At 37.0% G+C, this 12,852-nt stretch overlaps 1 protein-coding gene across 2 annotated transcripts in view; it reads left to right on the top strand.

Annotated features, from left to right (window-relative positions):
• The window catches only part of RNF2 (ring finger protein 2), a 42,938-nt gene extending 30,767 nt beyond the window's left edge, over nucleotides 1-12,171 (top strand). For both annotated transcript variants that reach the window (XM_025285486.3, XM_025285485.3), the window contains 6 exons: nucleotides 2,498-2,586; nucleotides 5,494-5,654; nucleotides 6,262-6,477; nucleotides 8,674-8,946; nucleotides 9,761-9,932; nucleotides 10,205-12,171. In XM_025285486.3, the coding sequence (XP_025141271.1) occupies nucleotides 2,500-2,586; nucleotides 5,494-5,654; nucleotides 6,262-6,477; nucleotides 8,674-8,946; nucleotides 9,761-9,932; nucleotides 10,205-10,306 (1,011 nt within the window). In that variant the 5' untranslated portion in view covers nucleotides 2,498-2,499 and the 3' untranslated portion in view covers nucleotides 10,307-12,171. The remainder of the gene's footprint in view (nucleotides 1-2,497; nucleotides 2,587-5,493; nucleotides 5,655-6,261; nucleotides 6,478-8,673; nucleotides 8,947-9,760; nucleotides 9,933-10,204) is intronic.
• The last annotated feature ends 681 nt before the right edge of the window (nucleotides 12,172-12,852 follow it).

Here is a 12,852-nt window from a genome sequence, read left to right as displayed (position 1 = left end):
TCCTGGACAGTGTCTTGGTAACAGAATGAAATCCAATAATAGTCATTAGTCTCTCTGCCTTATGGTTTTGAAAGTTTTTTATTATGACTGTTAACCTGAACTGTACCTTACTTTAGTTTACATTGGTTTATCTACCATTGTAGCAGTCTTAAGTGGGTATGGGCCATTGGTTGTTTTCTTGGGGAAGACCTTGAGGAAAAGTTAGTTCATTTGGAATTTCAGGGGAGGCAGTAAAGGGGAACAGAGAGTATAAAAGGTGGTGATGCCAAGACATAATGTTGGGTACATAAGGAGGGCAGGTTTCAGATAATCTGAATGCTTTTTTCTTTGCTAGAGAGTCTTTAAATATATGCTGCTTTGAAGTCCAAGTTTAAGGCTTCAGCATGCCAGTCAGAAAGACTGGCCATCGTATATTTGGTACTTTTTCTCCTTTCTTTTCTAGAGCTTGTTTTAGTTGTATTGATAACACACACTGCAGACAGTAGGATCAAGCAATGCTCATAAAGTGGTGGCTTCTTGTTTAGTTGGGAAGTCATGTCCCCCTCCTGGCTACGCTGTGGACTGCAGCCCACCAGGCCTCTCTGTCCATGGGACTTCCCAGGCAAGAATACCGGAGTGGGCTGCCATTTTCTTCTCCAGAGGTTCTTCCCGACCCAGGGAACAAACCTGTGTCTCTTGCGTTGACAAGCGGATTCTTTACCACTGAGCCACCTAGGAAGCCCATAAAGTGGTGGTTAGAAACCACGATTTAGTCCCTAAAGTACAGAAATGTTAACCTTAGTCCCCGAGTACAGAAATGAAGAATGGTCTCCTCCATTAAACAAAGTGATGTCTCTTTTAGATATCTCCTATTGAATATTTTAGAGAGGCTTATGGCAAAGCTTGTTGCTCCAGAGAGCAGACACTGGTTTCTTGGGTCTCTTGTATCCATTGGCTGCTAAAGTTTAACTACATAGCAGTTAGTAGAGCCTGTGCCATCATTTGATCCTCTGAAGATTGAATGATACAGAAAAGACAGTATTTCATCAAGAAGTTTCTTTTACAAAATTCTTTCAATTTATGATTCTCAGAGAATGGAGTTAAAGCATTCAGGGAGATACTCAAAGAACCACAGGATACTAATCATAGAATTAACAAACTCAGCTAGTCTAGTGACTGTGCAACTCAGCTATAATAGCTGAGAAAAATTGCTGAGATTCCAGATTACTGTTGGGGACACTGATCAGGGATCATATAGGACCTGGATGATAATTTTAGTTCAAGGACAAAAGGCTAAAGGAATGTTTGCTTGTTTGGGAGTCCACTAGTTCCAATAAGCAAAATGAACAAGTCTTTAGGGTAGACTCAGTGGACAGCCTCAAAATTACAAACAAAATCCATGATTCATTCAAATTTGAAAAATTTGAACATTTCACATTTTTGCTTGGACAAAGGAGAAACTTCATGTGGAAATGTAGCTTTCTGTCAATGAGACAATGTGTGTTGAATTTTAGAGGGTACTAGAATTTAGGTTAAAGTTCAGTGAAGTGCTTTTACTTATAAAAGCAAAGTTGAGTTAATTGCTCATTAGGTGAAGTCTTGAGCAGATATTTTAAAATGGTATCTGCTAAAAGTGGGAAATTCAGCATCCTGGATACAGATGGATCATGCCCTTCATTGTTGATGTGCCAGTGTAGAGTATATGACATACTGTGATCATGCAGGTTGTGTCTTTAGGCAAGTGTGATGTTTTCCTTCTCACTGTCTACTGAACCACTCTCCCTCCCTTAGTGCTCCATTAAATAACTAGAACTCAAGGAGACCTTGAAATTGTATCAAATGGTGAGTACTAGGAGGAACTAGGACATTCAGCCAGAAGTAAAGAAAAATCAGGTGGGATGTGATAACTGTGTCCAAATATTTGAAAGACTGTTGTGTAGAAAAATGGTTTGACTTAAATCAGCTTGCCCCCAGAGGGCAAGCTGTAAGGGTGGATAGGTAGCAGTTTTGGACTTACCATTAGGAGGAGCTTTCTGAATTCTAAGCTGACTTAGTAGATGGGAGTTTTCATGAGTGGAGCTGTGAAAGTAGAGGCGGGATGGCTGGTGGCTTAAAGTGCTTAGAAGGTAGATTCTGTGTCTCCGGGAAAAACCAGGTGGCCATGCTGAAGAGTCTGACATTTTTCTGACTTAATTCTAAATTCCATGACCGCTAGTTTCAGAAAGATACTTGCTATCTTGGGTGAAGAAGATTTTTTGTACGTTAGTAATAATGAAGCATTCTCTGTATGCGGGCTGTTAGGTGTTCAGAAATCAGTGATAGCCTCTTGCTGTCAAGTAGCTTATATTTATAAATGGAAATATTCTCAAGCTTTTCTTCATTTCCATTCTTGAACCAGTGTGTAACTTTTTTTTTTTTTTTACTATTATTCTCAGGATTTACAATGTCTAAAAATTAGTTTTGAGGTTTACTTCCCTTTCAGATACTAAAATTGTTTTTCTCTCCTCTTTATTCCTAGCAATGTCTCAGGCTGTGCAGACAAATGGAACTCAGCCATTAAGCAAAACATGGGAACTCAGTTTATATGAACTACAACGAACACCTCAGGTAATGTAGACCAAGATAATTTAGGGAAAATATGAGACATATGTAAACCAGAATATATTTTTAGAAAATGAAAATTTGAAAGAACATAATCGTAATAATACATTTATATAAAAAATAGTCCTAATTTTTGTGTATGTTGGTTGACCATTCATTGAAGAAATAATTTGAGTGCCTATTGTGTACCAGGTCCTAAATTAGGGACTAGGTAAAGTGGTGAATAAAACAGATGTGGCATCAGCTCAGGGAGTTTAGACACCAAGCAAGTAAGTTACACATATGAGAAGTTGTACATAGGCAAGTTCCTCGATGCTGTAATAATAACAGGGTAACTAGGGAAGACTATTTTGAGAAGGTGAAGATGGGAAAGACTGGGAGAAGAACAAGTTTGAAGGAGATAAACATTCTTAAAACTGAAGTCTGAAAGTTTGAAATGCCTGTAAGACAAGAAGAAATGCTACCTAGGGGTCTGGGCTAAATATAAAGTTTCAGGACTTGTCAGTGCATTTTGAGCACAGGAATGCCAGATTACCTAGAGAGAGATGAGCAGAAGGCTCAGAACTTCATCCAGAGGAGCTTCAGCATTTAGAAATTAAGTAATAGGAAAGGAGGCTGAGAAGAAACAGCCAGAGAAATGGAAGGAAAAGTGGGAGTTGAGGAGAGGAGATAAAAGAGGACAGAGTGTTTCAAGGAGGATGCAGCTACTGTGTTCAGTACTACCGGGAGGATGAGTAAGATGAGGATTACAAAAGTGAACATTCGAGTTGGCAGTATAAAGTTGGTAACCCTTGAGAAGAATAGATTCACTTGAGTAGGTTGTGCTGTGTTAAAGAGGGAGGAGGGGAGGTGAAGATGAATAGGTAATGCTTTAGAGAAGTTTGGCTGTGCAGAGATGCCAAAATGAGTGAAAACTTGAGGGGAACGTAGAATCAGGAAGTTTTAAGTTTTGTTAGTAAGAGGTGGAACTACTCTCACCCCAGCTCCCTCTGGACACAGCTCTAAGGTTCACGTTTCACTGCAGCAACCCTATGTTAATCCAGATTGATTTAGTGAGGAGGGAGAGATTGCTGAAGTCTGAGAGCAGACAGAATAATTGAAAGGGGAGCATGCTTGAGAAAGTAGAAAGGAACGTACATTTGATAGGAAGTGGTGTGCTTTCTCCTTGTAATAAGAACAAGGAAGATGCCTAATAAAGATCAGGTAGAGAGAAAATGAGAGCTCCTTTTAATGAAGTAAGGTAATCTGCTTAACGTTTACATGGTAGAAGGTCTGCATATAGAAGAAAAGGTGTGAAAAACGCTGTAGTGAAAAGAAGAGTGAGTTTTACTGACACCAGTCTGGTGTGTGATCCCTCCCCCTTTCCCCTCTGCAGTGCTACACGGATGCACAGGTACAGGAATGCAAACCTAGATGGATGGTTTTCCAGGCTTGGGATTTTGCTAGGCAAGTTTTCAAGAGGCCGAGGGGGACAGGCTTGATTACTAGCTGGGTCATCATTATACCCTGTGTGATTCATAAAATGGAGGTTATAATTCCTAAGTCAAAAGTTTGTGTGCATATTAAACTAAGTAAAGTGCAGAAAGTGCTTTATATAGAAAGGTTGAAATATAAGAGATACTTGATAAGGGACAGTATCTACAGTTTCATTGTCTTTTCTTGTGGAGTCATCAATCTTTGACCCTATAGAGAAAACACAAGTATGATGGAGAGCCAGTGGAAATAGGAAGTGTCATTAAGCTTATTGGAAGCCCTCATTTCTACCTGCATCTTCCTTTTCATGGCCCTCAATCCACAGGAGCCTGTTTTGGTGCCTTTGTTCTCAGTGCCGCCTTGTGGGAAGGGTAGGTTGTGGTAGTGATGCCGAAAGTAGGAGTTGCTGATCTGTGCCTTTGGGAGATGTGGCCTGAATTCTACATTGCAACCCCAAGTGCATTTCTCACTGACAACAGTTTTAGTCATGACACTTAGAAATACTAATACTAGTTACTTCAGACAGACGTGCTATAGTTTAAATCACTTTGTAGGTTAGCCTGAGAACCTGACCACTTGGTATAAAACTGCTCTGTGGATCAAGAATTTTTAAGGTTTAAAAAGTGATTTTAAAACAAAATCCTGTTAAACTGTGCATCAGTTTAGTTCAGTCACTCAGTCATGTCCGACTCGTTGTGACCCCATGAATTGCCGCACGCCAGGCCTCCCTATCCATCACCATCTCCCAGAGTTCACTCAAACTCAACATCCATCGAGTCGATGATGCCATCCAGCCATCTCATCCTCTGTCGGCAAGTCCCCTTTTCCTCCTGTCCCCAATCCCTCCCAGCATCAGAGTCTTTTCCAATGAGTCAACTCTTTACATGAGGTGGCCAAAGTACTGGAGTTTCAGCTTTAGCATCAGTCCTTAGAGAATATTTAAATTCATATTTTAAAATCTTAATGGATGGCATGAAATATATAGTTTATTATCATAATGGTGCACTTTTGCAGATGGAAGAATTTTTAGGGTTCCTTTAGCCTTAACTTCCTCATTTTTCAGGTAAGAGGACAATGTTAAAATATTTAGAGTTGCAGAGCTAGTTGTTGAACTAGAACCTAAGCCATCTGACTCCATATTCAGTGCTATTTTAAAATTATACCAGGCTAATTTACCATTAGTTGTCTTTTAAATATACGATATGCTATCTTTAAGATTATAATAGCAGATTTATATAATGCTTTGGTGCTGTGGCTGAGGGAAGTTGAAGGAGATGATAGATAAAACAAGATTGGTTGTGAATTGACGTGATGGTGACTGGGTGATGGCTACACAGGTGTTCATTTTTGTCGCTTCTGTATTCTTTTATGTTTGAACTTGTCCATAACTTTTTTTTTTTAAATTAGGTAGCATTTAATTTTAAAGTGATGTTTTTACAGGAGGCAATAACAGATGGCTTAGAAATTGTGGTTTCACCTCGAAGTCTACACAGTGAATTAATGTGCCCGATTTGTTTGGATATGTTGAAGAACACCATGACTACAAAAGAGTGCTTACATCGTTTTTGTGCAGACTGCATTATCACAGCCCTCAGAAGTGGGTATGTTAAAATGAGTGACACCTAGGTATTTAAATTATGTGAGGACGGTATTCTAGTGCTTTATCTAAAGTCTAGGTTGTAATTGTTGGAGAATCTTTGTTTTGAAACAGTTGGTTTTATATAATTTTAGAAGCTTTTCAGGATGAGTTTTTATTTTGAGGAAACTACCAAGCTTGAAATCATGGCTTTTCCACTTCTTAGGTATGTAAAATAATACCCTGATGAAAGCTATTTTAATAAAATAATTGATAACATGAATATATATTAATGGATACTTTTTCCTTATATGGCATGGATATCAGAAAGGGAAACTTTATATTAGGAAAGACTAGATTTTCATTTCTAAAATGGTTATATATAAATTATCACAAGGAAGTATTCAGATTTTTCTCTATTGGCAAGTAGTAGAGAGTATCTCAGTTTTCAGAGATCATGCTTATAGCCACTAGTCAGATATTCACATAAAGTCAGGTTAATCAGTTTAAATTTCTGTGACTTAGTAAAGGTATTGGGGAAAAGATGATAATAATCTGGCAGCTGGCTATTTTTGTCTTCAGCCCAAAGATACTGGCGTTACTTATATTTTCTTTTCCCTCTTTTTATTTAGCAATAAAGAATGCCCTACCTGTCGGAAAAAGCTAGTTTCCAAAAGATCACTAAGACCAGACCCAAACTTCGATGCACTCATCAGCAAAATTTATCCAAGTCGTGATGAGTATGAAGCTCATCAAGAAAGAGTATTAGCCAGGATCAACAAGCACAATAATCAGCAGGCACTCAGCCACAGCATTGAGGAGGGACTGAAGATTCAGGCTATGAACAGGTACGGGCGAGAAGGCAGAGAGGGTGGCCGCTTTTCTTCGTGTTTTATTAAAGACTGAATTTACTTACCGCCTTCCATTTTGAAAAAGATAAAATGCAGTAACCAACAGTAGTTTTCTGTAATTAGTTTTCATGCAGGTATAATATATGTCTCCTGGGGTAATAGGGGATTCCTTTAAAGTAATAGAATCTTAAAAACAAAACAGAAACCTCTCATATACCCACTTCTGTCTCCACTCACCACTGTACTTCTCTTCTTCTCTTCATAAGAGTTGTCTGTGCTCACCAGCTCCAATTTCTTCCCATTTTGAACTCCCCCAGTCAGGCTTTACCCCCACGCCTCATATCACCCTTGTCAACGTTATCATTGGCCTCCACATGGAAAAATCTAGTCACTGATTCTGAGATCTCATCTTACTTAATATTTTACACAGTTAATTTCTCTTTTCTCTTTGATTGGTTTTCTTTCCCTGTCTTTCAAGAGATCATATTCTCCTGGTTCCCTTTGTATGTCATTAGCTGTTTCTTGTCTCCAAAGTTAACATGTTCAGTACTGAATTGTCGGTTTTTACCCCCTACTTCTCTTCTTTCTTGCTTGTTTCAGTTGATGGCAAAACCATCATCACACTTGCTTTAGCCAAAAATTTTGGGGTTACTTTTAATCTCTCTCCTTTTTTCCCCAGTCTGTATACCAGTCTGAGAGTAAATATATTTTTAGCTTTTCCCATAATACATCCAAGTTGGTATAAGCAGCCACTGTCTTTCGTTTGAAATATTGAAGTAGCCTCCTGATTGGTCTTTCTACTTTCCATGCTTACTGCCATACCATCTGTTCAAAGCACAGCAGCCAGAATGATAAGGTGAAAGTCAGGTCCAAGTTCTCCTTTGCTTTGAGGCCTCTAATATCTTCTCTTCATATTCAGGCTAAAAGACCTTAATGGTAGCTTCCAAAGCCCTACACAGTCTGAGCACTTTGCTCATCCCCACTCTTTTTTCTGCTCTGACATCTCCTTATATGTTTAGGCCTCAGGGAGAGTCAGGACTTTCCAAAGCCACATGCCAGTCTAGCGGCTTTCACCTTGGCTGAACATCAGAATCACTTGGGAAGTTTTTGAATCCTAGAGCCTCAAAGTTATCACTCCAGGCTAAGTAAATCAAAATCTTTGACTGGGGAATAAGCATGCATATTTAAAGGTTCTAGAAGTGATTCTGAAATGCAGACTTTCAGTCTTCTGCCCAGAGAAAGAATCCCCTTTGTGAAATCCTTTATAGATAGACTTTTGATTTTGCTTGAACATTTCTAGTTGTGGGAGTATGTGACAGAAGCTTTGTTCAGTTGTTAACATTATTAAAGCTTCTTCAGTGTTTTCAGACTTAACAAGCTTGTTTATGCCTTGGTGCCTTTATACTTACTGTTCTGTCTTTCAGGAACCTCTTCTAGATAATCTGCATGGCACACACTATTTTTTCAAGTGTCTGCTAAGTTTCCATTTTCTACCCCAATTATAAAGTGATGGTATTGTTAACTGCGTTGACAGTTGTTTTGATGAATAAATAAGATGTGTGCATGAAGCGCCTTGCCCAGTTACCGGTTTATAGTATTTGAGCTTGTTAGAGAGATGCTTCTGTATTCATGCTCTGTATTTAGATATCTCATCTTTTGCATTAGAATAATTTTGCATTGCATTAGTCGACTTTGGGTGAGGTCAGCAGGCAGAGAGTGCTTACATATCTGAATTATACCTTTCTTTCGATATAAAATCTCATAAGAAAAGTCTCCAAATGTAAATAAGTATTTGCCAGTAGTCCCTATAATCAAAAAAGAAATTTTTTCAGTGAACGTAAATATTTGTTAAATTTGTTCGAATGTTTGCCTATGTGTGTTTCCCTAAACTTTTCAGGGACATGTGGGAAATAGATGCCGTTATTCAACTTGGAGCAAATTCAGTTATTAACATGTTTTTAGAATTTAGGTTTTTTTTTTTTTGTCCACACTAAAGTGGCTTCAAGATCTCAATTCCCCAACCAAGGGTTGAACCCAGGCCACAGCAATAAAAGCCTGGAACCCTAACCTCTAGGCTACCAGGGAACTTAGAATTTAATAACTTCAATGAATGTACTTCTAACTTGATGCATTGAGAAGGCCTACATGTAAATTTCATGCAACCTGTTTTTGTGTTACTTTCCTCTTAACTAGATTACAGCGAGGTAAGAAACAACAGATTGAAAATGGTAGTGGAGCAGAAGACAATGGAGACAGTTCTCACTGTAGTAATGCATCCACGCATAGCAATCAGGAAGCAGGACCTAGTAACAAGCGGACCAAAACATCTGATGATTCCGGGCTTGAGCTTGATAATAATAATGCAACAGTGGCAATTGACCCAGTAATGGATGGCGCTAGTGAAATTGAATTAGTCTTCAGGCCTCATCCCACACTTATGGAAAAAGATGACAGTGCCCAGACAAGGTAAGTGTGGGTTACTTTCAGATTATCTGAATTTAGAATGTTTACTTTGGAGTTAGAAAGCAATTTCAGGTAAGAATTAAGGGTGATATTTGTCATCCCGTTGTTGCCAGAGGCCAGTTGGATAGTTTAGCTGCCTGAATTTTGTTTTCTTTATTCCTCATGTGCTTGCCGTCTACAGATGCATATCTGAAAGGAATGACTCTCCTAGGCAGAGGAGGAGAAAGAATCATTTAAATGTCTTAACAATAATGCTCTGAAATTTTTGGCTGGCCAGCATGGCTGCTTTATTACATCTCTCCAAAGAGCACACCACCTGCCATCAAGTGCAGATACTCATCAGGTTGAGTGAGTGAGTGAATGATACACCATGCTTTTAAAAAAACACATGAAAATTAGCACTTACGCTCATTCTGAAAAACCTAAAATTATTCTTAGACAAGAAGAAATTTGCTTATATTCTTAGCAGTATTCTTGCTGCTATAGATTCAGAACTGATTGTTGGGGTTGAGCGATATGTTCTTTTTTTCCTCTTAGTACAGTGTGCATTTATATTTGATTTTTGTTATTTTATGTCATATAATATGGATGGTAAGGTAGGTAGAGCTTTCATGGCCTGGTGGATGTGAGCTTGTACTTTTCTCTCTTCTGTACCTTTCAATAAGAAATTTTTAGATAATAGAGGAATAAATTTCTGATATTATTTTGTCAACATTTGAGATACTTGCATTTGGTATGGCTTTTTGGAAATGTGTTTTATAACCTACATTTTTATCATTAATCTAGAAATTAAGGTTTTAATGATTTGTTTTTCCAGATACATAAAGACTTCAGGTAATGCCACTGTTGATCACTTATCCAAGTATCTGGCTGTGAGGTTAGCTTTAGAAGAACTTCGAAGCAAAGGAGAATCAAACCAGATGAACCTTGATACGGCCAGTGAGAAGCAGTATACCATTTACATAGCAACAGCCAGTGGCCAGTTCACTGTAAGTATCTAAAATAATAGGCTGTTGATATTGGGGGCACATTGAACATCTGAGAGTGGCAAGTTGTGGGGTGGGGCCTAATAAAATGGTGCATACACTGAAGAGAAATTGCAGCAGGGTAGTTAACTTGATATATCCGTTTTTCTTTTATGAATGGTATAAGTGACAACAAGTTTATCCTGTTTTTTTTTTTTCAGATGGACTTTAATGTAGTTCCATCTCACTATTTTGTGCTTTGAGTAGTTTTCATAATTGTTTCTTTTTTGTTTTAGGTGTTAAATGGCTCTTTTTCTTTGGAATTGGTCAGTGAGAAATACTGGAAGGTGAACAAACCCATGGAACTTTATTATGCACCCACAAAGGAGCACAAATGAGATTTTACTAAAACCAGTTCTGAGAATGAACTTTTTTATAGCCTATTTCTTTAATATTAAAGATGTACCGTCATTACTTTTATGGACAGAACATTGGATATGTTATTCAGTTTTCTTTCTGAGCCAGATTCGTTTACACTATTAGAATCTTTTCCCCTTAATTTAAGATCTCCTTTTTGGAAGGAACTGCAATTATTCAGTACTTTTTCTTTCCTTTAAAAAGTATATCTAAATTGTATGTTTTCACAGAGTGTGGTTCCATTTGGAGCATCTTGGAGCTTTTGACCCAGGAATTTTTCATAGTTCTGTATTCTTAAGTGAAGATTCAGTTGGCCATCTTTCTCCCTCCCTTCAAAAGTTTTTTAGGCCTACAGAATGTTAAATATGTATTTTGACTTTTTTTCCTGGAGTCTTGTATATTTATAGTTTTCTATATAAGCTGTAGTATCTTCATGAAGACCAAGGCTCAAATTTACTGTGCTTAAAAAACAATTCTCATAGGATTATTATTTTCATGGTATTTTCTTCCATAATATCTCATTTTTAAAGAAAAGTTCTTTATGAACTTAGTGTCCATTGTCATGCAATGTTATTTTCTTCCATTTTTGTCCCTCTAAATTTGGAATTTCTGATCCTGGGAAAGAGAACCAAACAAGATCCCAAGTTCTGTGAGAACTTGGTTCATTCACAGATTTCATTGAAGAAAGAAAAATTAAATTGTTCTTATGTAGTTTTCAAGTGTGTATTTTAAAAAGTCTTTTTCTTTGTATTTTATTGTCACCTCATTTCCTTTATTATGTGTATGTTTTTTTCCTATTAAAATACCAGAGACATGGAGATATTTTGCACTTTAGCCTGGATGAAAAGTACAAGATATGTTCAAAGCTTCCCTAATTCTTTTCTTATTGGTAGCTGCATAAGTTTCAAAAATAACATGGCACATAGAACTAACAATAGGGAAAATTTGCTTCTGTTTGAAAAGTGTGTTTAGCATTTTGGGTTGCCGTATCAGTTTATAAATTTGGTGCTCTGCTAATTACACTGTATCTAGAGAAGCAAGCTAATGGAGCTTGAACCCTGCCTTCATGTGTAGTGAAAGATAATTCTGTAGAAAAATGTCAGCCAGAATGGTAAAGTCATTCTACTCTTCCTAATTTAGTTTTATAATGAAGGACAGTGTGTGGTGTTTGGACCCAAAGGCTTTATGATTACAGGTCAGAAATAAGATTGACTTGTGTTGTTTTTTTTGTCCCTGTCCTGATTTCAGGTATGTTTCCAAGTTTAAATTATCACAGTATTTATGAAAACATGTTTGCATTGGGAAATTAACCATAAAAGGTTTTTACCAGGGGAAAGTTACCCTCCAATACCATTGTAACTGAAAGCCTGTCTAGTCGTTGTAAATATTTACCTGTCATTTTTGACAGATCGGGGCCAGCTTGATGTTTTAAATATTCACCCCAATATGAAAACTTAAAGGCTTGTTCAATTTTTTACCATTTTATTGAAAATATTTAAAATCTGTTTTTACAATTTTTTTTTTTTTGGTAATCTGTGCCATGAAGTTTGAAAACCACCAAATATCAAGGAAAATTTTGTATTCAGTTCCTTTTCTGGTGTAATGTTAAAGTATAGATTATTAATGCATGTCCACTGAATATAACCCTGGTTTTGTGATATAACTGCTTAGATTTTATTGGTGATATTAGATTAGTGGTTGCATTAAACAACTAAATTTCCATTGTGATTATTAATTGACGTTTGTCTTTAAGCAAAAAGTTATTTGTGAATATAAGCTTTGTGCTTAGAGAATGTATGTGTTTTTATCCATCAGTATGGGAGGATATAAATTCTTTGCATCATTAGTGAATTTACTGGATGTGTAATCCTTTGCAAAATATAATTACAGGTGTTTGATAGAGCACTGAGTGTATAGTGGTGTGTGTGTGTGTGTGTGTGTGTGTGTGTGTGTGTGCTGGAGGGTGGGTACTGTTAAACATACTATTAACTATGAGTGTTTCATAAAGTATTATCCAAGTAACTTCTATAGCCACCTTCTCAACTGAGAAATGAAAGACTCACTAAATAGGGCCTTTGGATTATACATTATCATTTTAAATTTATTAATATTATGCTAAAATATATATAACCTAATTTATCACTTTAACCATACAATTGAATGACATTAAGATACATGCAGAGTGTTGTTTAACCATCACCGCTATCTGTTGTTTCTGGAACTATCATCCCAATCAGAAACTGTACCTGATATGTGATACACCCCAGGTAAACTCTATTTTTCTTTGAATTTGACTATTTTAGGCACATTATATATGTGGAATCGTGCAGCATTTGCAGCATTTGTCCTTTGTGTCTTAATGTCTTATAGCATAATGGTTTTAAGGTTCATCCAATATATATGGATGATATATGCTATCATCTGATATATGATAGCATATATCAGAATTGCATTCCTTTTTATGTCTGAATAATATTCCACTGTATCCATTCATTGTTGATGGTTACTTAGATTGATGGAAACTTTT

Source organism: Bubalus bubalis, chromosome 5 (genome assembly GCF_019923935.1).
Source record: "Bubalus bubalis isolate 160015118507 breed Murrah chromosome 5, NDDB_SH_1, whole genome shotgun sequence".
NCBI lineage: Eukaryota > Metazoa > Chordata > Mammalia > Artiodactyla > Bovidae > Bubalus > Bubalus bubalis.
This window is presented reverse-complemented; position numbering and strand designations above follow the sequence as displayed.